This window comes from Nilaparvata lugens, chromosome 7 (assembly GCF_014356525.2).
Source record: "Nilaparvata lugens isolate BPH chromosome 7, ASM1435652v1, whole genome shotgun sequence".
In the NCBI taxonomy this organism is placed as follows: domain Eukaryota; kingdom Metazoa; phylum Arthropoda; class Insecta; order Hemiptera; family Delphacidae; genus Nilaparvata; species Nilaparvata lugens.
In genome coordinates, this window is record NC_052510.1 from 34,885,002 (window position 1) to 34,911,797 (window position 26,796).

The 26,796-nt window shown below is 34.9% G+C and overlaps 1 protein-coding gene across 1 annotated transcript in view; it reads left to right on the forward strand.

Moving 5' to 3' along the window:
• Positions 1 to 10,727: 10,727 nt before the first annotated feature.
• LOC111051499 (cullin-5) overlaps positions 10,728 to 26,796 on the forward strand; it is a 47,676-nt gene continuing 31,607 nt past the window's right edge. The window contains exons 1-4 of the mRNA XM_039432620.1: positions 10,728 to 10,969; positions 15,937 to 16,146; positions 21,245 to 21,421; positions 23,457 to 23,598. Of these exons, the coding sequence (XP_039288554.1) occupies positions 10,952 to 10,969; positions 15,937 to 16,146; positions 21,245 to 21,421; positions 23,457 to 23,598 (547 nt within the window). The 5' untranslated portion in view covers positions 10,728 to 10,951. The remainder of the gene's footprint in view (positions 10,970 to 15,936; positions 16,147 to 21,244; positions 21,422 to 23,456; positions 23,599 to 26,796) is intronic.

Below are 26,796 nucleotides of genomic sequence, written 5' to 3' on the forward strand. Positions count from 1 at the left end.
TTTGTTCTAAAGATGACGAATAAATCTAAAGTATTAAATGTGAAAGGGTTAGAGGTTAGGTTTTATTTAATAATGTGTTATTAGGATAGGTTAGGTTTTTGCTTTGAAATTGCAATATGCTAGAAGGGGCTAGGGTGCAGGTAAAGTTATGTTTTTTGATGTTTCAAATGTGAAAGGATAGGTTAGGTGGTTAGGATTTGGCTTTGAAATCTAAATTATTAAATGTGAAGGGGTTAGTGGTTAGGTTTTTTTGGATTATATTTAATAATGTTTCATAAGGTTACGCTAGGTTTTTGTTTTAAAATTGCAATATGCTAGAAAGGGCTAGGGTACAGGTAGAAATATGCTTTTTGATATTTCAAAGGTGAAAAGATAGGTTAGGATTTTGCTTTGAAATTGCAATATGCTGGAAGGGATTATAAGTTTTTCAAATAGTTATGTTTATTGATGTGTTAAATGTGAAAGGGGTGGTTGAGGGTTCCGTTTTTGTTTTGAAATGACAATATGCTGACTTAGTTATAGTGTTTTTTAATATCAGTTAAATACCATCTGTTATATTTTATCTCTATACTTATAAAAGGCTAAGCCCCTACAGACTGAAATCACACCACAGCCCAAACTACTGAGCCTAAAAACTTGAGATTTTGCACGATTGTTCATGGTAGCCTGAAAACATCCACTAAGAAAGGATTTTCAGAAATTTGCCCCCCTGAGGGAGCTGGGGCCCCCCAAAATTTTGTACTTTTTAACCGCTCATTGCACAGCAAAGTCATGAGGAACTTTTTTGTTCAGCTACGAAAAAAAAATAGATCTATGCAGAAAAATATTTCGATCAGGAGCACAAGGGGGTCCAGGAGAGGGCATTTTTCGAAAATTTTGATGTAAAATCACACTACAGCTCAAACTAATTGTCCTACAGACTTGAAACTTTGCAAAAATATTCTTCAAACATGCTAGACGCGCACTAAGAACGGATTTTGAGATATTTTGCCTCTAAGGGTTTCAAAGGATGAAAAAGGATCCTATTAAGTAAGGTTATGAACATGGTAAGGTGAGTGCCATATTATGGAAATGAGATAATTTATTTATTGACATGTGATATTCTAACATATGTTGTAATCATTGGAAATAACAAAATAATATTATAGAAATTCAAAAAAGAACATCTGTTTAATTATTGCTTTCTACCTGATTCCACTCAACCTCAATAATATTGTTCTGATAATTGATAAATATGTTTAATAATATTATTATTATTGATATAATAAAAGTATTGTTTTAATAATTAATTATTATCATTAATATAATAATAGTATTGTTTTGGTAATCAATAAATATTTTTATTTTCACAAACTCTGTATAATTTATAATGGTGAATGTAAAACAGCTGCATCAAAGAAATTATCTCAAAAACATATGTTTAGGAAAACCATAGTTTTGAACTTCGTTTTCCTGATGGAATGTATAAGCCTACACGTGGCATGTATTATCAATTTTTCAGCTAGAACAGTTTCTTGAGACTGCTAAATAAACGTCTACAGTTTTATCAATGCTGTATCGGCAATATGAAAACGCATGCAGTTAATATGTCTTTAAATGAAGGTGTTGATATCTACATGATAATTATTCTCTACCATTTATATTTAATTAAAATTTAAAAATTATTCAAGCCTTGATAGAATGATTGACTCACTGTACTGTCAGTCGAAAATTTTAATATTGAAATGAGGCATATTTTGGCAAGCTGAACAAAAAGTAAGGTCCTATGCACCTTTTTGATATTATTTCTTCAAATGAAAAATGAGTTTTGTTGGTTTTCAAAACTCCCCCTGAAAGAGAACTATTCATTTTATCCTATCTTTTAGTAAAATAACAATGATTTCTGCATTGAATAACATCTATCTTGCCAACATGAATCGAACTCTTTGTGAATTTTGATATGTCCTACACTTTAGAAAAGTACTTTTTTCAGAAGTTATTTCATTTGAATTAGAAAATATTTATAAGCTCCTATCAATTTATCATTCGTAACAATGAATTCTTCAAAACATAAATTTAATCAAATAAAAATTGCCCATACTTCTGTATTCATGTTCGCATGTTTTCCACTTGTGATGGATAGTCAAAATATTGTGGAGCCAGCTGCACGGCGAATTGTAATCGAGGGCTCTGATTGGCTGATAAGTTCAGCGTTCGGAGTGAGGTGAGGCGAGCAGTTAGAAAAGAGGCAAGCGGCACGGCGAATGGTTCGGAGTACGGAACGGCGAATGATTAACAGCTGATTTTTAACATTATGAAACATATGCTCATGTTCGTTGAAAGGCAAGATGTTCGGAGGAATGCACGGTTGCTGCGCGGTTCGAGGTTCGGTTCGGCATGTGTGGATGCACCTTTAGTTGTTACATGACATTTACACAGATCACAGGCCAAAGCAATATAATAATCTATCTTTTTCTTCTTTTTCTCCTTCCTCTTCTTCTTCTCTTCTTCTTCTCTTCTTCTTCTCTTCTTCTTCTTCTTCTCTTCTTCTTCTCTTCTTCTTCTTCTCCTTCTTCTTCTCTTCTTCTTCTTCTTCTTCTTCTTCTTCTTCTTCTTCTCTTCTTCTTCTTCTTCTCTTCTTCTTCGTCGTCTTCTTCTTCTTCTTCTTCTTCTTCTTCTTCTCTTCTTCTTCTCTTCTTCTTCTTCTTCTCCTTCTTCTTCTTCCTTCTTCTTCTTCTTCTCTTCTTCTTCTTCTTCTTCTCTTCTTCTTCTTCTTCTTCTTCTTCTTCTTCTTCTTCTTCTTCTTCTTCTTCTTCTCTTCTCTTCTTCTTCTTCTTCTTCTTCTTCTTCTTCTTCTTCTTCTTCTTCTCTTCTTCTTCTTCTCTTCTTCTTCTTCTTCTTCTTCTTCTTCTTCTCTTCTTCTTCTTCTTCTTCTCTTCTTCTTCTTCTTCTTCTTCTTCTTCTTCTTCTTCTTCTTCTTCTTCTTCTTCTTCTTCTCTTCTTCTTCTTTTCTTCTTCTTCTTCTTCTTCTTCTTCTCTTCTCCTACTATATCTAAAAGGCTAAGCCCCGACAAACTGAAATCACACCACAGCCCAAACTACTAAGCCTAAAAACTTGAAATTTCGCACAATTGTTTATTGTAGCCTCAACACATCAACTACAAAAGGATTTTCAGAAATCTGCCCCCCCCCCCTGAGGGAGCTGGGCCCCCAAAAATTTTCACTTTTTAACCGTTCATTGCAAAGCAAAGTCATGAGGAACTTTTTCGTTCAGGTACGAAAAAAATCAGATCTATGCAGAAAAATTCCAATCAGGAGCACAGGGGGGTTCAGGAGAGGGCACTTTTCGAAAATTTTGATGTAAAATCACACTACAGCTCAAACTAATTAGCCTACGGGCTTAAAACTTTGCACAAATATTCTTCAAACATGCTAGACGCGCACTAAGAACGGATTTTGAGATATTTTGCCTCTAAGGGTTTCAAAGGATGAAAACGGACCCTATTAAGTAAGCTTATGGTAAGGTGAACTCCATATGGAACTGAGATAATTGACAATGATATTCTAACATTTGTTGTAATCATTGGAAAGCTTAAAACAATTTCTTCAATTAGCTGATTGAATTGATTTTGTGTTGATTGAGAGCGCGAGCATACCACGTGTTTCACGTGGTAAACGTTCTACAGATTTATAGTATTCCTGGTGATTGAGCCTGTCTTTTTCAGCGTTGTCTATTAATAATAAAGCTTAATTTACAACTAGCTTACCCAGCGAACTTCGCACCGCCAATGTATCTCATATTACACTTGACTTTATTTGGTGAATCATGAAATTTATCTGACAATCAACATGTTCATTTACATCTCAATACGGACTTCCTATGTGCTAAGTCATGCAGCATTCATTATTCCGAAAACATATTATTCTTCTCAATCAATTGATAGTAATATCTATCAGTAAAGTTTTCAATTGAAAAAAAGGTTATATCAGTGTTTCAAAGAAAAATATTCAATGTTTTCATAGCTGTAGATTGTCGATATATGGTCCAGGAAATATGCGACGTACGATGAATCACACAGAATTCCATATTCTTTCCATTTTAGGATGAATATAAGCTAAGCTAAATTCAAAAAATTGTAAATTATTCTTTCATTCTTCAGTAATTAATGAATGCAAATGAATACTATAAATATATATATATTATATATAGACTCTCTTTCATTTGGTGAATAATTTTTTTCAACATTTTCCAGTTTCTCAATGATAGGGGAGTGATAATTATTTGTATAGGTCTTCTGAGGAACCATTATCAACAGCTGGTACCAATCAACTACACTTCAACTCCAAACTACCGTTTAATACCAACACAATAATTATCACAGGGGATATGTTTATTACAGCTGGTAACTTTAGATGCTAAATCATATTATCACAATATGATCTTGAATCATGATCATCTTTTCGTTCTTCAGTAGCCGCTCGGCCGAAAATTTCGAAAACATATGACTGTGATATGGATTAATAAATGATTATTATTAGCCCCCCTATTAAAATTTCTGTTCAGTAACCATCCCCAATATTCACACAACATATTCCCAAAGTTTCATGCCGTTCTGTCAAGTAGTTTTCAAGTCTACAGGGAACAAACAAACACACAAACAGACATTCATTTTTTTATAAATAGATCTCCATTCGGCTCAAACAAAAGCCTCTAAATGAAGGTAGAATGATGAGGATTCAGTCTGTGTTTTTTAACATTTTTTCAAATCGCTTTCAAAAAGTTCATGTAGTACCTACTATTGTGTTTGAGACACTTCTGGCGCTATCATAGTTTCACCACTATTCTGTTCCACAGTCACGTTAACTATATCTATAATAATTATATAAAGTAAAGAGCTGTCTTATGCACGTACGGGATAGGAAAATTATGTTTGACGCATCATCACGTCTGAACTACTGGACTAATTAATTCAAATTTTGCTTATAGATTCTTAATTAACAAAGGATGGTTATAGGCCTAATCTCAATTCTTCAAAATTTCATTACGTCAAGTTTTAAAATAGATCCTTGCGAAGCACGGGTTCTTGCTAGTTAATTATATTTTTCAAAAGAACTCTTTCTTTTATTGAATAAAATGATAATATATTGATTATTATATTGAATTTAATGATAAATCATCATTGGATAATAATATCTTCATCAAATAGAATGACGATTGGCTCCAGTTACAGTGCTCGGTAACCATCATCACAAAGAACGTTACAATCAAAGATCTGACTGAATGGAACAAAGACCTTAAAGAGATAAGGTCTCTAAATATAAAAATGCATCTTTAAGGTCTTTGGAATGGAACGTGAAAACCCCGTTGCTAACGCATGCGCGATACGGTGCTGTCTGTGACAGAGAGTGGTTTGTAACAGTAACAGTGGCTCTGCCAACTAGGCTGCTAAACCAGCAGGTTCTCTTTGTCTCAGATACAGAGTAACGGCCAGCAACAGTCACAGTTATCACATAGTTATTCAAAAGTATTCTTTGAGTATCTATAGTGAGGTACACGTTATAATGGTAGAATGTGATTTGCAATAAGATGACGAATAAATCTAAAGTATTAAATGTGAAAGGGTTAGGGGTTAGGTTTTACTTAGGTTATATTTATTATGTTTCATTAGGATGGGTTAGGTTTTTGCTTTGAAATTGCAATATGCTTGAAGGGGCTAGGGTCCAGGTGGAGTTATGTTTTTTGATGTTTCAAAGGTGAAAGGGTATGTTAGAGGGTTAGGATTTTTCTTTGAACCACATGTTTGTAAACATGTTCATGAAATGAACCACTGTTTATGTTTTGCTCTAAAGATGACGAATAAATCCAAAGTATTTAATGTGGAAGGGTTAGCGGTTAGGTTTTATTTAGGTTATATTTAATGATGTTTTATTAGGATAGGTTAGGTATTTGCTTTAAAATTGAAATATGCTAGTAGGGGCTAGAGTCCAGGTAGAGTTATGTTTTTTGATGTTTCAAAGGTGGAAGGATAGGTTAGGGGATTAAGATTTTTCTTTGAAATCTAGATTATTAAATGTAGAAGGGTTAGGGGTTTGTGGTTAGGTTTTTTAGGTTATATTTAATAATGTTCCATAAGGTTAGGTTAGTTTTTTGCTTTGAAATTTAAATATGCAAGGAAGGGCTGGGGTCCAGGTAGAATTATGCTTGTCGATATTTCAAAGGTGGAAAGATAGGTTAGGGGGTTAGGTTTTTGCTTTGAAATTGCAATATGCTGGAAGGGATTAGAGGTTTTTACCAAGAGTTATTTTTATTAATGTTCAAATGTAAAAGGGGAGGTTAGGGGGTTAGGTTTTTGCTTTGAAATTGCAATATGCTTGAGGGGCTAGGGTCCAGGTGGAGTTATGTTTTTTGATGTTTCAAAGGTGAAAGGGTATGTTAGAGGGTTAGGATTTTTCTTTGAACCACATGTTTGTAAACATGTTCATGAAATGAACCACTGTTTATGTTTTGCTCTAAAGATGACGAATAAATCCAAAGTATTTAATGTGGAAGGGTTAGCGGTTAGGTTTTATTTAGGTTATATTTAATGATGTTTTATTAGGATAGGTTAGGTATTTGCTTTAAAATTGAAATATGCTAGTAGGGGCTAGAGTCCAGGTAGAGTTATGTTTTTTGATGTTTCAAAGGTGGAAGGATAGGTTAGGGGATTAAGATTTTTCTTTGAAATCTAGATTATTAAATGTAGAAGGGTTAGGGGTTTGTGGTTAGTTTTTAGGTTATATTTAATAATGTTCCATAAGGTAGGTTAGTTTTTTGCTTTGAAATTTAAATATGCAAGGAAGGGCTGGGGTCCAGGTAGAATTATGCTTGTCGATATTTCAAAGGTGGAAGATAGGTTAGGGGGTTAGGTTTTTGCTTTGAAATTGCAATATGCTGGAAGGGATTAGAGGTTTTTACCAAGAGTTATTTTTATTAATGTTCAAATGTAAAAGGGGAGGTTAGGGGGTAGGTTTTTGCTTTGGAATGACAATATGCTGACTTAGTTATAGTGTTTTTTAATATCAGTTAAATACCATCTGTTATATTTTATTAATTATATTTTTCAAAAGAACTCTTTCTTTTATTGAATAAAATGATAATATATTGATTATTATATTGAATTAAATGATAAATCATCATTGGAAAATAATATCATCATCAAAATAGAATGACGATTGACTTCAGTTACAGTGCTCGGTAACCATCATCACAAAGAACGTTACATTCAAAGAACTGACTGAATGGAACGGGAAAAACCCGTTACTAACGCATGCGCGATACGGTGCTGACTGAGACCGAGAGTGGTTTGTGCTAAACCACGAGGAGCTTCTCTTTGTCTCAGAAACAGAGTACCGGCCAGCAACAGTCACAGTTATAACATAGTTATTCAAAAGTATTCTTTGAGTATCTATAGTGAGGTCCACGTTATAATGGTAGTGTACGATTTGCAAATGTGAAAGAGTTAGGTTTTATTTAGGTTATATTTAATAATGTTTTTTCAGGATAGGTTAGGTTTTCGCTTAAAAATTGCAATATGCTAGAAGGGGCTAGGGTCCAGGTGGAGTTATGTTTTTTGATGTTTCAAAGGTAAAAGGATAGGTTAGGGGGTTAGGATTTTGCTCTGAACCACATGTTTGTGAACATGTTCATGAAATGAACCACATTTTTGTGAACATGTTCATGAAATGAACCAAATGTTTATGTTTTGTTCTAAAGATGACGAACAAATCCAAAGTATTAAATGTGAATGGGTTAGAGGTTAGGTTTTATTCAGGTTATATTTAATAATGTGTTATTAGGATAGGTTAGGTTTTTGCTTTGAAATTGCAATATGCTAGAAGGGGCTAGGGTGCAGTTAGAGTCATGTTTTTTGATGTTTCAAATGTGAAAGGATAGGTTAGGGGGTTAGGATTTTGCTCTGAAATCTAAATTATTAAATGTGAAGGGGTTAGGGGTTAGTGGTTAGGCTTTTTTGGATTATATTTAATAATGTTCCATAAGGTTAGGTTAGGTTTTTGCTTTAAAATTGCAATATGCTAGAAAGGGCTAGGGTCCAGGTAGAACTATGCTTTTTGATATATTTTCAAAAGTGGAAAGATAGGTTGGGATTTTGCTTTGAAATTGCAATATGCTGGAAGGGATTAGAGGTTTTTCAAATAGTTATGTTTATTGATGTTTTAAATGTAAAAGGGGAGGTTAGGGGGTTAGGTTTTTGCTTTGAAATGACAATATGCTGACTTAGTTATAGTGTTTTTTAACATCAGTTAAATAACAACTGTTATATTTTATTAATTATATTTTTCAAAAGTACTCTTTCTTCTATTGAATAAAATAATAATATATCGATTATTATATTGAAGTAAATGATAAATCATCATTGGATAATAATATTTTCATCAAATAGAATGACGATTGGCTCCAGTTACAGTGCTCGGTAACCATCATCACAAAGAACGTTACATTCAAAGAACTGACTGAATGGAACGGGAAAAACCCGTTGCTAACGCATGCGCGATACGGTGCTGTCTGAGACAGAGTGGTTTGTAAACCACGGAGTACATTCAGTAATTCTGTAAATACATAGTATTCTGTGACCAAACTATCGACTCTAATAAGCAACTATGGATATCGATATATGTATCCGTGACGTCATACTTATCGTGACATCAAGACTCTGCTCTCCTCCATGTGAAAATAGTCAAGTCAAATGGTCATTTTTCAGGAAACAGCCCCAAAAGAATTTTTCTCGACGGTTCTATAATATGTATTTTGGGGCGCTGAATTCGAATCTGAAATTTGCTGACACGCCAGAGGGCGGCTTCACCCCCAAAACCCTCAAAAGCAAACCAAAATTTCGGACTTTTTCAATTTTCCCATTTTATCTCGTGAACCTTGAGTTTCTCAAGAAAAACCATTTCTGACAAAATTGAGGAAAATAAAATGTCCAATAAATTGAAACGTTGCGCAGGATTCTACCATTTTTGGTTCCGGAGCTACGAATTTTCAAAAAAGGAGTATTCTTATGGGGTTTTCAAAATTATGCAAACCTACCACTTCTACCCTATACAACATGGATATTTCTCCAGTATAGATAAAAAACCACACATCACGTGAAAGAACAATTCATTATGAACAGGATTCCTTAGGAATTTTCGAATTCAGTAGCGGGGGTAGGGGGAATATACCCAAAAATAGAATGTCCTACAGAAATTTTTCATTATAATACCTTTTAAAGGCCTTCCTAACAAAAAATACATATTTCGGCTGAAATCATCTCATGTGGGTTATTTTCTATGAGAATCACCCATTAGAAACATTCAATTTCAGTATTTCCTAGTGAGGACATCATAAGGATATGTCAAGGATCAAAACTTTAAACACTTATTACTTCTGACAGAATGATCAGATCTCCTCGCACTAAAGCTCATTCTTCTCAGCTCGTCAAGGCGGTTCAAAATCATGTATCATAATTGAAATTTGATGGAAAAATGAAAAAATCCACTTTTAGTGTATTTTAGCCTCTTATTTATATACACAGAAAAATGGCCAATTTCCATATTCAAAACTGTGTTTTGAATTATTTCCATTCTCTCATTTTTTCTGCGATTCTACTGTTATTCAAGAGTCTATAAAACGAGTAAGATACATGATAGAAACTTGCGATTGGTCTCAAATGGAAGAGAATTACATGTTCTATAAGATACGTTGCCTTAAACCCATCTTGCATGACTGGTTATTATCGGAAAACTGTCGAGACTGTAAAAATGAGGAATATATCACAAATTTCACGATTTTTTTAATCAAACTTATCTCACCTAAGGATTATATTTTTACAAAATTCATTTACCTCACATGGAAGTGGAGATTCTGTTCTTCAAATCAAGACCAAGTACCATTTTTTATCATTTCGGGTTACTGAGATACACAGTATGAATATGGAAATTGGCCATATTTCTGTGTATTCAAATAGGGGGCTAAAATACACTAAAAGTAGATTTTCTTATTTTTCCATCAAATTTCAATTATGATACATGATTTTGAACCGCCTTGACGAGCTGAGAAGAATCTGATCATTCTGTCAAAAGTAATAAGTGTTTGAAGTTTTGATCCTTGACGTATCCTTATGATGTACCCCCCACTAGGAAATACTGAGAAAAATACTGGAAAAATATCCATGTTGTATAGGGTAGAAGTGGTAGGTTTGCATAATTTTGAAAACCCCTTAGAAATATTCCTTTTTTGAAAATTCGTAGCTCCGGAACCAAAAATGGTAGAATCCTGCGCGACGTTTCAATTTATTGGACATTTTATTTTCCTCAATTTTGTCAGAAATGGTTTTTCTTGAGAAACTCAAGGTTCACGAGATAAAATGGGAAAATTGAAAAAAGTCCGAAATTTTGGTTTGCTTTTGGGGGTTTTGGGGGTGAAGCCGCTCTCTGGCGTGTCAGGAAATCTCAGATTCGAATTCAGCGCCCCAAAATACATATTATAGAACCGTCGAGAAAAATTCTTTCGGGGCTGTTTCCTGAAAAACGACCATTAGACTGGACTAAAAAGTTTTCACCTTTTTCAAGATTCTAAAATATTGGGTGAAGTTGTAGATTGGGTGAAAAATAAATTGGGTCGGTTGGTAGCCTCCCCAAGTTGCAAATCAACACGCTTTTATGGAGGATTATTACCTGTCATGTCAAATTGGCAAATATGTTGAAGGTTTTAACGTTAACCGGCTTTGAAAATATTAATATTTATAATCCAGTGTTTTTTATGTGAATGTTGTGTTGTTAATATTCAATCGTGACAAATTTGTGGATGGCTGCACAATTTTTCTAGTTTGAAGTGGAACAAAATCTTTCTTTTTGAATGTCACGTCCATTTCTGCAACTTTCTGTTCTATATTTTTGTTGAATATTTATTTTACTATTGTTTATTGCTGCAATGTTAAACTTTCGAAACGTAAGTCCTAATCAATATTTAGTGGCAAGTATAGAATTTAATAATTTTATTCCAGTGAATAAATAGATTTTTAAAGAATATTGAGGTTGGCTCACAAAGCTAACCTAGTCCAGTTTAAGTTGCAATTTTGAGCTTTTTCCAAGGCTATATTTGGTGAAAGTGCAATAAAGTTTTTATTTAATCTTATTTTATTATTACATATTATATAATATGCGTGGCATATAAGGTAATTAAATTGTTGAAACAATGGTTTTTCTGTGAAAAAGTGAAATCTTTTATTGGTTTATGTTTAGGCTACTTATAAAATTTTTCAGGTAATATTATCTCCCTTTTTCTCTGTTTATAACTTTTTTCCCTTTTTATCCAATTTATCAAACATTAATCGTTTAAAACTCAAATGGATCACCTCTTGAAGCCTAAAGTTTTGGATTTGGACGCAAACTCGGCCACAGCTCAAAGGGAATGGGAACATTGGCACAAAACTTTTATTAATCTCATTTCAACAATACAAACGACGGATGCAGAAAAACTCAAAATACTAGTCAATTTTATATCTCCAGCAGTAGGCCTATTCGAACGAATAAGTCACTGTCGTGGTACGTATACCAATGCTCTTAGTTCATTACAAAAATTGTATACTAGGCCAGTTAATGAAATATTTGCACGTCATGAACTTCAAACTAAAAAACAACAACCAGGCCAATTTATTGAAGAACTCCGGCTGAGCATGTTATTGCACAAGCTACTCAATCAAGAAAAAAACTCAAATTATTTGATTACTGTGGCTTCAACTCACACTTCAGAAATGAATGCCCTGCTCGCAATATATTCTGTAGGAAATGTGGAATAAAAGGGCATTATGCAAAAATGTGCAGATCAAATCAGACCCACAAGAATGATAAACTAGTATCAGCAGCAGAAATCTGTAATTCATCACCTCCAGGACTTAGTAAAGCTACTGTACCGGCTTTGTTGAATGATTTTAGAGTAGCTGCGCTAATTGACACGGGCAGTTCCAGTAGTTTTGTTAATAAACATCTTGCAAAAGATCTGAAATCAAAAATTTACCCCTCTAATGAACAAATTTGTATGGCTACTACCTTTCTCCGATCATCAGTTGTTGGACAATGCTCAGTTAACCTCTCAATTCTTGGCCACAAGCACAAAAATGTAATTCCCCTTGTTCTCAAAGATCTCTGTTGTGATGTATTACTCGGTCATGATCTATTGTCTAATCATTCAGGTCTGTATATGTCTTTTGATGGAACAAAAGGCCCACTAAAAGTATGTGGTCTTGCCGCTGCTCAAGTCAAACCTGCATCGCTGTTTCAGCACATTACTCCAAACATCGAACCCATTGCTGTAAAATCAAGACGTTACAATCAAACCGACATGGAATTCATTACTCAAGAGGTAGATGAACTATTAAAAGAAGGTATCATAGAGCCAAGTGACTCCCAATGGAGAGCTCAAGTGCTTGTAACTTCCAATGACAATCATAAAAAGCGTATGGTGATAGATTACTCTCAGACGATTAACAGATTTACTCCACTGGAAGCATACCCCCTACCGAACATAGAAGAAGTAGTTGAAAAGGTTGCTAGATATTCTGTATTTAGTACTATTGATCTTCGAAGTGCTTCTCACCAGATACCAATCAGGAATTGTGACAAATTATATACGGCTTTTGAAGCAGCTGGCCGTCTCTATCAGTTTAAACGTATACCTTTTGGAGTGACAAACGGGGTTGCTGCCTTCCAATTTGTGATTGATAATATCATTCAAAAGGAGAATCTCTCAAGTACGTTTGCCTATCTCGATGACGTTACTATTTGTGGAACTACAACAGAAGATCATGATAGAAACTTGAAAAACTTTATGAATGCTGTGCACAAATACAAATTGACAATAAATATGGAAAAAAGCTCTTTCGCGAAATCAGAAATTAATCTCCTTGGCTATATTATCAAGGACAAGACTATCCGCCCAGATCCTAACAGACTAGAATCACTGAAATCCTTCCCCCCGCAGACGAATGCAGCTTCAATGAAAAGAGTACTTGGTATGTTCTCTCACTATTCAAAATTTATTCCCAATTTCTCTGACAAGATACAACCTCTAATTCAAACTACATTCCCACTGAATTAAACTACCATTTTATTGTTTGAAGCTATGAAACAATCTATACTCGATTCGATGGTAGTTTCCATTGATCCAGAAGCTCCCTTTGTTGTAGAAACCGATGCATCAAATGTTGCTATTGCTGCTACTCTATCACAATTGGGCAAACCTGTTGCTTTCTTCTCCCGCACCCTATCAGCAACAGAACGGCATCATCCAGCAATAGAAAAAGAAGCTTGTGCCATAGTTGAAGCCGTCCGTAAATGGCGCCACTTTCTTCTAATGCGACACTTCCAACTTATCACAGATCAAAGATCAGTTGCTTTCATATTTTCCAAAAATCACCAGAGTAAAATTAAAAATGAAAAAATCCGTCGCTGGCGCTTAGAACTCTCCTGTTTCACATATGACATTACCTACCGCCCTGGAAAAGAGAATAAAACAGCAGATGCTTTATCCCGAATGTGCGCTAACGTAACAAATAGAATACAAAACCTCCAGAGATACCATGAAACACTCTGTCATCCAGGTGCAGCCAGATTTTATCACTGGATAAAAAGTAAAAATCTGCCATTTTCCCTTGATGAAGTACGACAGGCCTTAAATCAATGCAGAGTGTGTGCTGAAATTAAACCGAAATTTTACAGCCACAAAGGAACTCTGATCAAAGCTACATCACCATTTGAACGCCTCAACTTAGACTTCAAGGGCTCATGTTTGGAACACCAGCTTATATTCACTCAGACCAGGGACCATCTTTCATGTCTCAGGAACTCAAGAGCTACTTAACAATGAATGGGATTGCTTGCAGCAGAACAACACCCTATAATCCAAGAGGGAATGGGCAAGCTGAAAGATACAACGGGATAATATGGAAAACTGTTCAATTGACTCTAAAATCTAGAAAACTGCCAATCACACACTGGGAGGACTGCCTACAAGAAGCACTCCATGCGATCAGGTCCCTACTATGTACATCCACCAATGAAACTCCACACGAAAGAATATTCCGGTTTCCTAGACGAACAGGAAATGGCGGATCAACTCCATCTTGGCTCATCTCACCAGGATCCGTATTACTCAGAAAGCACGTGAGAACATCAAAGTATTACCCGCTTGTTGAAGAGGTTACACTGCTTCAAGGAAATGGTGAATACGCTCACGTACAATTTCCAAATGGGAAAGAAAAGACAGTGTCTACGAGGGATCTAGCTCCCACTGTGCCCATAGCCAGCTCGGAAGAAGTAGAAGAACCACCATCATTCCCAGATCCTTCCAGAGTTCAAGAGCCAGAGTCGGAATCAAAGTCAGAAGGGTATTCCGGAATTGTATCCCCAGACATCCAAGGAACGGAGGGTCCGCATTCAGTTCAAGAGCCTGTCGCTAGTGAAGCTAACGGCAATCGAAGAAGCACAAGGACAAAAAGGCTTCCAACTTATTTAAAGGACTATGAACATTCATTCTCCTAGGTGGAGTGAATGTGATGATATTGATCATATGCTCTAGTTACTAGGAAAATCAATTGCATGTTTTATTTAAGTTGTCATTAATGTTTGATAAAGCCTTGTTAATACATCAAAAGGTTTCTCTTTCGTTTTAATTTAGTTCATTCTCACTCTCCCTCTCAATAATCAAGTGCTAAGGGTATCCTTCATTTCCTTTCTGAGAGTGGACATCTAAACTTCACCATTTCATGTGAAAACATCACAGTAATATCTCAATATTCGTATATTTCTTTGCACAATATTTTTGTAAAACTCTTCAGTCTGTATATAATTTATCATGTTATTTTACTCTTAATGATCATTTCTAACGCTAGAGCGTAAGTTTAATTTTGTTTTGTTAAATGCATGAATAAAGGAATCTGAATATCAAAGGTAGCCTACCGCGGTTTATACCGTGACAAATTAAGTCATGTGTAGGTATATTTGTCTCAACCTTCCAAATTATGGTAATTTTAAAACGAATAGGCCTACGTACCTACTATATTAGGCTTATTCTCAGTAGCGACTAGGTACAGTCGCTACCTAGAGTCCATTAGGACTCTTGGACGCCGCCCTCCTATTGCTAATTTCATTTTTTTAATTTTCTTCAATCTTTTGAAAAGAAATAAAATGATCACTATTTGTATTAGGCTATATATTTTTTAATTGTTTTTGAATTCAATAAGCCGATAAAGTCTGTAGATAATAAGATCAACAATGATATGCGCTTGTCTTGAAGCAGACTGTGGCTACAGTGGGACGTTCGGCTGTGAGTCCGGGAATAGCGCTATCTTACACAATGCTAAAGTCAGTCAACGGCTGAAACGGCGACTACGTACGATTTTCATGGAAAGAATATGGCTATTTCGGACTCCATCCAAGCGAACACACCACTACTGTACGTAGGGCGCTCTTTGCCGGCTTTCAAGGGAAATGAATATTCGCGTTCTTGGGCGAATTTAGGTTAGAATTCTCGATTTCGCATGTTTACAAGTTATCATTTGGCGGTATCACAGTAAATTTTGTGTGTTTTATTATTGCTGTTTTATATAAGAATGAATATCACTGCATAAGTAATTACTCAAGTGATAGGCTACTGTGAATGTGTGATCACATCATTATATTATATAGATTGATATCTTGATGTTTTGAAGGGTTCAATATTCATTAATTTATAAAAAAATACCACGGATCAATCTGGCTTTCCGGAAGGTGGTTTGTAGGGTGTGGGTCATTTCATACTGCCTAGAATCACCTGAGCCCCCCCTTCTCGATGTTTATATCCACGAGCCGCCACTGCTTATTCTTTCAACTTTTTTTTGTGTAGAATAGATTATAGGCTATGCTCTTTTTTACTTTCAGGAAAAAGGGCAGCTTTTGTTCGAAGACAAATGGCCATCCATGAGACCAATTATATTGAAGTTGTTGCAGCAAGAACCCGTTACCCATAACGAATGGCAAGATCTATTCTATTCCGTCCATGTTGTTTGTTTGTGGGATGAAAAAGGCCCACTCAAGGTCAAAGATGCTCTCAAAGAGGATATTATGGACTTTATAAAAAGAGCCCAACAGGTAAATTAAATTTCATTATATTGAATTGTAGATGAATACTTTCTAGTTATAGTTCAGAAGTATCATACGTTTTAATTCAATATTAAAATTATTCACTTAAGTTTCATTCTTTCTCTCTGTCATAATCAACTATCCAAATTGATTTATTTATTGACGTGTTGCATTAGGTACTATAATCAACATATACTATAATGCAACAGGCACAGACTGCCCGAAACTTATTTCCAATCCCGAATAAGAATATATTGATACTTGAGACTATTGTAAGGATGGAATGTGTGAAGGGTGGTCAGTGGGTGAAGGGTGACCACTGACATGCAGGCTCGTTCCATGTCAAAAACACTTCTCGTTCAGCACAGTCTCCACATATAACATGTAACTTTTTAACATATTTTTAAAACCTTACCATGGTAATAATTCTATTATACAAAATCAGTTTCGCGTTAGAACTCGTAGAGAACGGACGTATAGTGGAGTAGTCATCGTGTAGAAGTAGTGAGTCAGCAGTTTGTTCGCGATTAAAAGTGAAACAAAAATATAGCATCGATTATCGGTTGTCAACCACGGAATTTATGCAAGCAAAGCGACTTGCTTTTCGCGGCCGTACTACAGCTCGCGTTTGCGTTTCCGTATGCGTGAGTGTTGACTAAGAGGGCTATTTGAAAGACATGTTTGCAAAATATGTCGATTTTAGTGAAGTCACCTAGTGTTCCTACATAAGAGCAAGGAGAAAAGGAAGCCACTAACGAGAGCATGGACACCAACAACATGCCAAATACAATGAGTATAGGATCTATCATGCTTTACATTCCATCAATGTTGCAAGGGGTGGAAGTGCCATCATCATCATCATCAGAGACAATTTACAGCATCATGAAGAAGGGAATCATGAAAGTGAATAGGATACAATTAACAGGTGTAGCAGTGCAAGCAGTAAATTATCACTTTGTTTTGTTACAGCTATTTACTCCCTGATATTCCATCAGAAGAGTGATACTTCATCATTGCTTGATAAGTTAGAAGAAAAATTCATTCTTGGTGGAGATTCAATGCAAAGCACGTGCATTGGGGATCGTGCTTAACTACTCACAAGAGAAAACAGCTCTTCGAAGCAATGAGAGATATGAGGTTTGAAGCTCTTTCAACTGGTAAACCAACTTACTGGTCCATCGATACAAGGAAATCCCTAGATCTCATAGATTTCTTCCTGACAAAGAATATATCAGTGAACTATTTGCATTTAGAGGATAGTTCGACCTCAATTCCGACCACTCACCCATAATTTTGACTCTGAGTGATTCAACTCTACGGAAGGAAAATGCTTGTCCTGCGCTAGCTAATAGCCACACTGATTGGGATGGTTTCCAACATTTGCTGGAGGAAGGAATAGAATTGGATTCACTTGTAAGAACATATTGGCAGCATGGTGTAATACTCCACAAATCAGAAGAACACTTGAAAATAATTACCCTGCAGAAATCGAAGAATGATTGTGGAAAAATGAAAAGTTAGGAGGAGAATGCAGCAATCATGTTCGCCTCATGATGAAAGAGTTTTGAAAAATCCAACTCAAGAGGACATAGATTCAATCTATCAAGAATAAATCAATCAATAGTTACTTAAGAAACTTAACAGCAGAACGCAGTACGGTTTGATCACTCTGGAAGTCAGTTGAAAATAATTCAACATTCTCATAGCATAAGTAATAGTGATGAAAAGGCACAGACATTTGCAGATCATTTTGTAAATATTTCTCAGCCAAACAGTACAGCTGAAGAAGAATCAGAACCAGAAGGGAATATTTCACAGCAGATTCAAGAAATAATGCAATAGAAGAAGTTAGTAAAAAGATGAATAAGAAATCTAAACACAAAAAAACTCCTGGATTCGACATGATAACTGAATTAGTCCTCAAGCTCCTACTAAGAAGAGCAATAGTGAAATTGACAAAAAATTTGGATTAAAATTCGTACCAGGTAACTGGAAAATAACGGAGTTTATAATGCTACTCAAGTCAGGAAAAGAGCCACATGAAGTATTATATAGGCCAATATATATTTTTACCGGTCCTATCCAAGTTGTTTGAAAGGGTTTTACTGAGTAGGCCAAAACCAATAATCGAGAGTCAGCACGTAATTCCAAATCACCAATTTGGCTTTAGAGTGAAACACTCAGCAATAGACCAAGTGCATGAAATTGTAAATGTAATAGAGAAGTGTCTAGGAGAGAAAAAAGTTTGTTCAGCAGCTTTCCTTGATATAGGACAAGCTTTTGATAAAGTATAGCATGAAGGTCTTCTCTACCTACAAACTGAAAAGCATACTACCAAAGCAATTTAAAGATATATTACAATCCTATCTGACTGAGAGATACTTTAGAGTGAGGCATGAAAATTCATATTCTGATTTGAAAGAAATAAAAGCGGGAGTTCCTCAAGGGAGCATTCTAGGAGCAGTTCTCCACTTACCCTAGTAGTGATATTCCTAGCGTTGATAAAAATACTACATCAAAAATTGCAGATAATATAGTCATATTTCAAGCCAAATACAGCCAAAATTCAAGATGGGACTAGAAATTGGAGAATGAAATTGAATGAAGCAAAGTCGATTCATTATTCATATCAATTTCACCAATAAGAAGGATCTGCTCGTACCAATAATCATCAACAACCAAATTGTACCATATGCTAACTATGCCAAGTATCTAGGTATGACCTTGAACGCAAAGCTTCCCTGGAAAGCCCATGTCAAGAAGAAGAGAAGCTTGGAATCAAATATAAGAAACTTGGCTGATTGGAAGAAACTTCATCCTTCCAATACGAAACAAAATACTCTTGTACAAACATATATTATAACTAGTATGGACATATGGTATTCAACTTTGTGGGTGTACTAAAGACAGCAACATCAATGTCATACAACGATTTCAAAAGAAGGTGCTAAGGAACATTGTGGACGCTCCTTGGTATGTCAAGAATAGCGATCTTTATAGAGACCTGCACGTCAACCTGGTGTCCACCGAGATCTAGAGGCATACGTTGAAGAGCGGCGGACAATTCCACCAACACGACAACGTCGAGGCGATCCAGCTGCTAGACAATGGAGGGCTGGTGCGGAGGCTCAAAAGGAGGAATCCGTTTGAACTAGTATAGTGCATAGTTCAATATTAGTGTCCAGTGAAAGAGCAGAGCGGAATCTAGCTTTTATAGTGCAGTCAATAAGTGTACATATTTATTTAACAATAGCAGTAATAATTTCCAATGAGAAATTCGCTGTTTCATTTTTATTGTAGTATGTTAGAATAGTAAATATTAGCTCATTATACTTTAGACTAGATGGCTATTTGGGTGTTATTCTCAAATGCGAGTATCTCAAATGTGCAAGTATTTTAACTTATTTTCAGGCTTATTTGTGTTTATTATGCAAAATTTTCAACACATTTCTAATAATATCTGCATATTACCAATTAAAAGCCAAAACCTAAGCTCCGTAACCTTCTCTTTGAGTTATCTTTGGTCATTTTTTGAAAATTGAAGAACTTTCTCGAAAATTGATATTGTCAAAAAATATTTTTGTTATTAAATCAACAATTATGTAAATAATATATCCTCAAAATTTCATGAATTTATCTCTTACCGAATTTGAAATTATCTGTCCTAAAAATGTAAACTTCGTGCTAATACTATTGTAAATAGGTGCTCATATCTCAAAAATGAATAATAGTAAAAAATTACATGAGAAAACTATTTAATTTTAATAACTTGATAGTATACAAATCGACAAACTAAAATCGAAAAATATCACCAGTAAAAAGTTTCTCTAACCTGTTGCACAGCCTTAATTGAATCTGTCTATTATTGGTCTATTCAAGTTTTGAGAATATCTTACTTTTACATTGAGCTTGTACACTAAAACTAGAACAAATGGAGGTAATTATCGTTCTAGAATGCTCAAGCCTTTGATGAATCAGAATTTATGTGATGTGACCAACACAAATTGTTCAAAATAATAGATAGAAATCGGGGTGATAGGTTAGCTAAACTCGATTACAATTCATTCAAGAAAAGGGTTAAAATATTGATCAGGAATACAAAAGAAAGATATTATAGATCACGTTTTACTGAGAATAGAGGAAATAGTAAAAAGCAATGGGAGATGATAAACACGCTGGTGTGTTTATTATCAAAAATTGAAGTTTTAGTTTTTTAAGAAATGAGGGGTTGTAACTCAAAGTGACATCAATAAAAATGTTCTATGATACTTTTATCCAAAATGGCGGCTGATTGAAGTTTTAGTTTTTGAATAAATAATATTGATAAAGTTCAATCAGCCGCCATTTTGGATAGAAGCATCATGGAACATCTTTATCGATGCCATCTTTCTTGTTTTAAAAAAGCCTTTAAAATGATGTACCTCACAATGGGTGATTACATTTTAAAATATTCGAGTTACAACCCCTAAGTCACCCCTTATGAGGGGTTGAAATTCAGTTGGACGTCAAAAGGTAGAGTATTTGACCAATAACTTATCCTGAAAGTTACAGTATTATATATGCAACAGTCTCCAACTTATTGAAGGGTTCCCATACATATGACTCACCTGAATATCCTTTGTTGAGATTTATCATTCAAATCCAGATAGACCATTCGACGGCTTTATTTGCTTCATCATATCGATGAAACGAACACGGTTTATTCTATTTAGGCTAATTAACTTCGTAAATACTTTACTTCCATATCAAACTTTTACATTGTCAGGTGTTCTGAGTAACAGGTCGACTTGATTTTTTCCATTTTGTTCCCCTTTTGACCATACTGAAAGTTGGTAGCCGTACTAATCACATGAGTTGATTGACTTCTTTTGAAACTTTTTCCATGCTCTTGCTATATATTTATTGACTTATTATGTTCACCATTTTTGTTCTAATCTCTATAATGTGTAAAATGGTTCACAATACCAATAAGTGAAAGAATAGTTTGTTTTAAATGTCTGAATTATCTTTATTCATTTGTAATATTCTTTCCGAATGATTGACTTTAAGTTGTTTTATTATTTTTACTGTTATTCATTTTCAACAATCGTATTTTCTATCTTCTCAGAGAGTATTGTCACATCAAGAAGACCAGGCTCTTCTAAAAGCTTACATTGCTGAGTGGCGTAAATTTTTCACGCAATGCAATTACCTGCCAACACCATTCCGTCAATTGGAAAATTCGTTAGCTGGAAAAACTTCAGCTGCAAAGAAGCCTCCAAATGATGAAAGTATTGTAAGAAAGGTACGTCAAGCTGAATTTCATTCTGAATAATTAATGATTTATTTAATTTCATTTTTCAAAGTGTTCTACTAGAAAAGTTCCAATCAAGTAAAGAATGCAGTAAGAAATAATTCCTTTAACATGAAATATACATCACTTGTACGTCTTTTATCGAGGTAAGTATATGTATATGCCAATAAGATTAGTTCTGTAAATTTGATCAAGTTGAATGTTCTTGATGAATAAAAAATTGTTTGCAAATAGAATGTTGAACTGAATAAATTTTGATAGACTTGTAAAGACTGTACTTTTCACAGAGCTTCATCAAAGTGATACTCGTTCTCACCGCTTCTTTCTTCATATACCACAACACCGAGCCGCATATTCGGAGCTTCGTTCTGTGTTACGGCTTCGCGTGAATTGGAATGCTCTGACACTTGATATTATCCTTTCCCCATCCTCACTGTTCCGAAAGAGAGTGCACTGACACCTAGTTCTTGCTTCTGGGTATCAACTTATGGCTGGAAGCTTGGAGGAGTTGTGTTTCTTTCATAATGACATACATTTAAGAAATGCAGATAATGCGTTTTACATAAGGTTCACAAACAGTATGACTTGTTTTCTTCTTTTATTTCTCTTTATATTCCATTTCTCTTATAATTCTGTTACTTCTGATCTTTCTGTGTTGTTCACAGTGTAATCCACGTTATTACTGTACTTATATAATATAGTCCAATCAAATGGCCGTTTTTCAGGAAACAGCCCCGAAAGAATTTTTCTCGACGGTTCTTTATTGCAAGAAAAATTAGGAAATAAAAATAATATTTTTTTTCAATTGGCTGTAACTTTTGAAAGGTATTGAAATTGAAAGTATAATTTATGGGAGTGGAAAGATAAAAAAATCTCTAAAACCTGGACTACTTTTTTGATTTTTTATCTGAAGTGTTTCACAAGATACGCAACTTTGAATATGCGAGAAATTTGTGATATATTCCCCATTTTCATTATTTTCTCATTTTTCTTGCGATTTCACTGTTATTCAAGAGTCTCTAAAACGAGTACAATAAATACATGATAGAAACTTGTGATTGGTCTTTCAAATGAAAGAGAATTTTATGCTCTATATAAGCTGGGCTTACTCAAATTTATCTTGCATTACTTTTTATTATCGAAAAACTGTCGAGACTATCAAAATGAGAAAAATATCGCAAATTTCTTGATTTTTTGAAACAAACGTATTTTACTCCACGATTAGGCTATATTTTTACAAAAATCATTTACCTCACATGAAAGAGGAGATTCTGTTCTTTGATTCAAGACTAAGTACCATTTTTTATCATTTCGGGTTACCGAGATACACAGTTTTGAATATAGAAATTGGCCATTTTTCTGTGTATTGAAATATGGGCTAAAATAAACTAGGAGGAATTTATACAAGGAGTATTTTTTATCAAATTTCAGTTATGGTACATGATTTTGAACCGCCTTGACGAGCTGAGAAGAATGAGCTGTAGTACAAGGAGATGTGATCATTCTGTCAAAAGTTATAATTGTTTAAAACTTTAAAGATCCTTGACGTATCCTTATGCTTAAAAAAAAGTCAGAAATTTTGGGGGTGAAGCCGCCCTCTGGTGTGTCAGCAAATTTCAGATTCGAATTCAGCGCCCCAAAATACATATAGAACCGTCGAGAAAAATTCTTTCTAAATTACTGTAAGCTACTGTGATTGATATGAAAGTATTAATACTGTATAAATATTATCCTTAAATATTAATCCTTATAAATATACGGCTATAGAGTTGTGTTCTTAAAAGTGTTAAAATTATTATTGCTTCAGATTCCTAGGTTAGTGTTCTGTTTAAATGACACTTTATTGATTATTAAAATAGAAAGAAAAATCACTTGGAAATGGCATCAATGTCCGAAACATGTTGTGATTAAATATTTCAAAAAAGGGTACTAAGATCTTTATTTTTCTTTCTATTTCTATAAAAGTAGCCCTATACAGAAAAGAGATAAACAAGTGATTATTGTATGTTGTGTTATATGTTGACAGTTGATGCTTGACAGTTGGAATCAAAGTATATTCTGTGATATCAAACAACGTCTCCAAGACTCAGCCATGAAGTTGGTGCATGCCGAAAGAAATGGAGACGCATTCGATTCTCAACTCGTCATTGGCGTTCGAGAATCTTATGGTAAGCCAGTTCATTGTGCCTTTCTTCATTTTATAATGAAGTAATTATTGCAACCCTTCTATGTCAATTTATCATTGCTTACAAAGACAATTATTTTGTGCAGTCTCTCAACTGTGATAGCGTTCAACAGAACAGCGTATAACTGCACTTGGTTGATTATTATCATAAATATCGGGGCACCGAGCTTCGCTCTGGAGTTCAAAAGCATAGAAGCATAAAAGCATATTCATATTTATATTTATTTATTGTTACACAGAACACAATTCTTTTAAATGATTAGGGAAGGATCTACAGGCACAGTTCATTCCCCGAATTTCGATGTATACACTATAAATACGGTAGTCCAAAAATAAGGTTATGTTCCTAACACTTAGATAATTTAAGTCCAATTTTTAGTCTAAACATTTTAAAACAGATAGTTCTAATTTAGATTTTTTACAAACCAAATTGAATAACAAAATAACACTTGCTAATCACTTGAAACTGTAAAGTGATGAAAATGTTGATATAGTACTTCAATTTAGAATGATATACTAGGCCTATGTTTGCTACAATATTTGTTAATATAAATACAAAATAATGGATCTTGAATAAAATCATAATTATCATTGGTCAACAAATCAGATATGTTCATCAAGTCGTTTAGTTTCGTGCCAGGTAATATTTATCATGAGATCAGCTGATTGATTGCAATAGTTTAACAGCTGAACATAATTCTGCCTCACTCCCCACTCTCCTAGCACAAACATCTTCCATTATCGACAGACGACGAAATTATCAGCTGTTTTTCCAATCATGAATATTTAGTATCCTTTTCATGTCCTTCAGCGAGTTCTCCCAGGAGACCATGTGCAATTGAATTTTTATATCAAGAACCTCCTATATTGCAATTTTCATTAAAATCCTTAGAGCCGTTTTCGAGATCTGTTGGACATACATTAATGCATAAATAAATACATACAGAAATTGCTCGCTTAATATAATTAAGGATGGAGGAATTAGGCCGGTTACAGAGCTCGACCGACCGTCAGTGCGTAGGTCAGCCGCGCTTGTCTTTTCCATAGAGATTCCATGTATCCGTACAGAGCAGGACTGACGGCACGCACGCGCACGGTCAGGACCATGCGTGTTATACAGCGTACGAAGACCATCGGTCGAGCTCGTGCGCATCCGTTCCATCGGTCGACTGACGCACTTTTGAAACAATTAGAATCTTTCAGAGCTGTACTGATCAGTAGCCCGATCGCAACATAACCAATGTGCTGACACCTCTGCCCGACAATCAGCTGATATTGAATTGAATAGCATAATGAATGAATTCAATTAATAGTGTAATATTCGAATTCAGAGTTTTTCTATATATTTCTTCAATCATTTCTAAATTTTTTATTGAAAAAATCATATATTATTAATATTATCTATATTTAGTCGATCCGTTGCTTAAAGTGACTGCAATATTCCCAATGGTGATACAAGCTCGAAATAATTCATCAAAATTTCTGATGGAGATTCTGAGTTTGAAAAATGTATCTTACCCCAAGCAATGATGTATATAATGGTACTAAATTCCCTTTGAAATGCTCTTTGGGCGACCATCGGGTGAACTTGATATCTACGTCTTTTAATCTTTCGTTTACGAAGATAATAAGCTGCAATTAAACAATCTGTAAAGGCGTCCATTTTATGAGTCAGAAAAACTGATGTATTGTCAGGATGGTGCATACGCACTGACGGTCGGTCGAGCTCTGAATGTGTAAAACTGATTCATCGATGCGTACGGTCAGGATGGTACATACGCACTGACGGTCGGTCGAGCTCTGTAACCGGCCTTAGGATGGCAGTGGATGAAGTTGACAGTTGCTTGTGTGGTCGTTGTGAAAAAACGATCAATAAGAATGATATATTAATTAGTCTAGTTTGTATCCTATAAAATAGTTTCATACAATCAAGTTAGTAGGCCAATGATAATTTGTTTGGTTTGAAGGGATGAACATTTCACTATCACTAACACCACCTTCAAGCCATCAATTCACAACACAAATTTCACTTCACTAACTCATGCGGTTTTGTTCTTTTGAGCCTCCTGACCAGATTATCAACATCAAGCAGCTGGATTGCCTCTATATTGTGCTGGTGGAGTCTCTCTTCATGCTTGGCCGCAAAGTGCTCAATAACTTTCGTGACTGTCTCCAATTGAAGGTCGCGATGAAGATCAGCATTTCTGATGTACCAAGGAGCGTCAACAATATTTCTTAGTACCTTATTTTGAAATCGTTGGATAATTTGTACATTGGATGGTTTAGTACAGCCCCAAAGTTGAATGCCATAAGTCCATACTGGTTTCAGTAGCTTTTTATATAGTAGAATCTTGTTGTATATGGACAGCCTGGATCCTCTTCCCAACAACCAATAGATCTTTTTGAATTTAATTCCTAGTTCTTCCCTTTTCTTCTTGACGTGTGCTTTCCATTTGAGCTTGACATCCAGCGTCATACCCAAATATTTGGCAGTATTAGCATGTGGAATGACTTTCTCATTTATATATACTGGAATATATTGAATTCTTTTATTAGTAAAGTTCACATGTACAGACTTGGTATCATTTAGTTTAATTAGCCAATGATTTGTCCATGTGTTTACTTCATTAACTGCTCTTTGTAGCTTTTCTGTAGATTCCTCAATATCTTCTGCGACTGAGAGAATAGCAGTATCATCTGCAAATGTAGCTATAGTGACTCCTGCTGGCTTTAGAATGTCACTAGTGTACAGTGTATACAAAACTGGTCCTAGCACACTTCCTTGGGGTATACCAGCTTTAATTTGCCTTGATGTAGAATATTCATCATCCAGCTTCACTCTGAAATATCTCTCGTCCAGGTAAGACTTCAATAATTGACTATATGCTGCGGGTAGGACTTGTTCTAATTTATGGCACAAGCCTTCATGCCAAACCTTGTCGAAAGCTTGGGCAATATCTAAGAAGACAGTAGAACATACTTTTTTCTCCTCAAGGCATCTTTCTATTACATCTGTTAGTCTGTGTACTTGATCAATTGTTGAATGTTTACTACGGAATCCAAACTGGTGAGAAGGTATAACTTGTTTATCCTGTAGAATTGGTTTTAATCTTGCCAACAGTAATCTTTCAAAAAGTTTTGATAGTACCGGTAAGAGTGATATTGGTCTATAAGAGGTTAC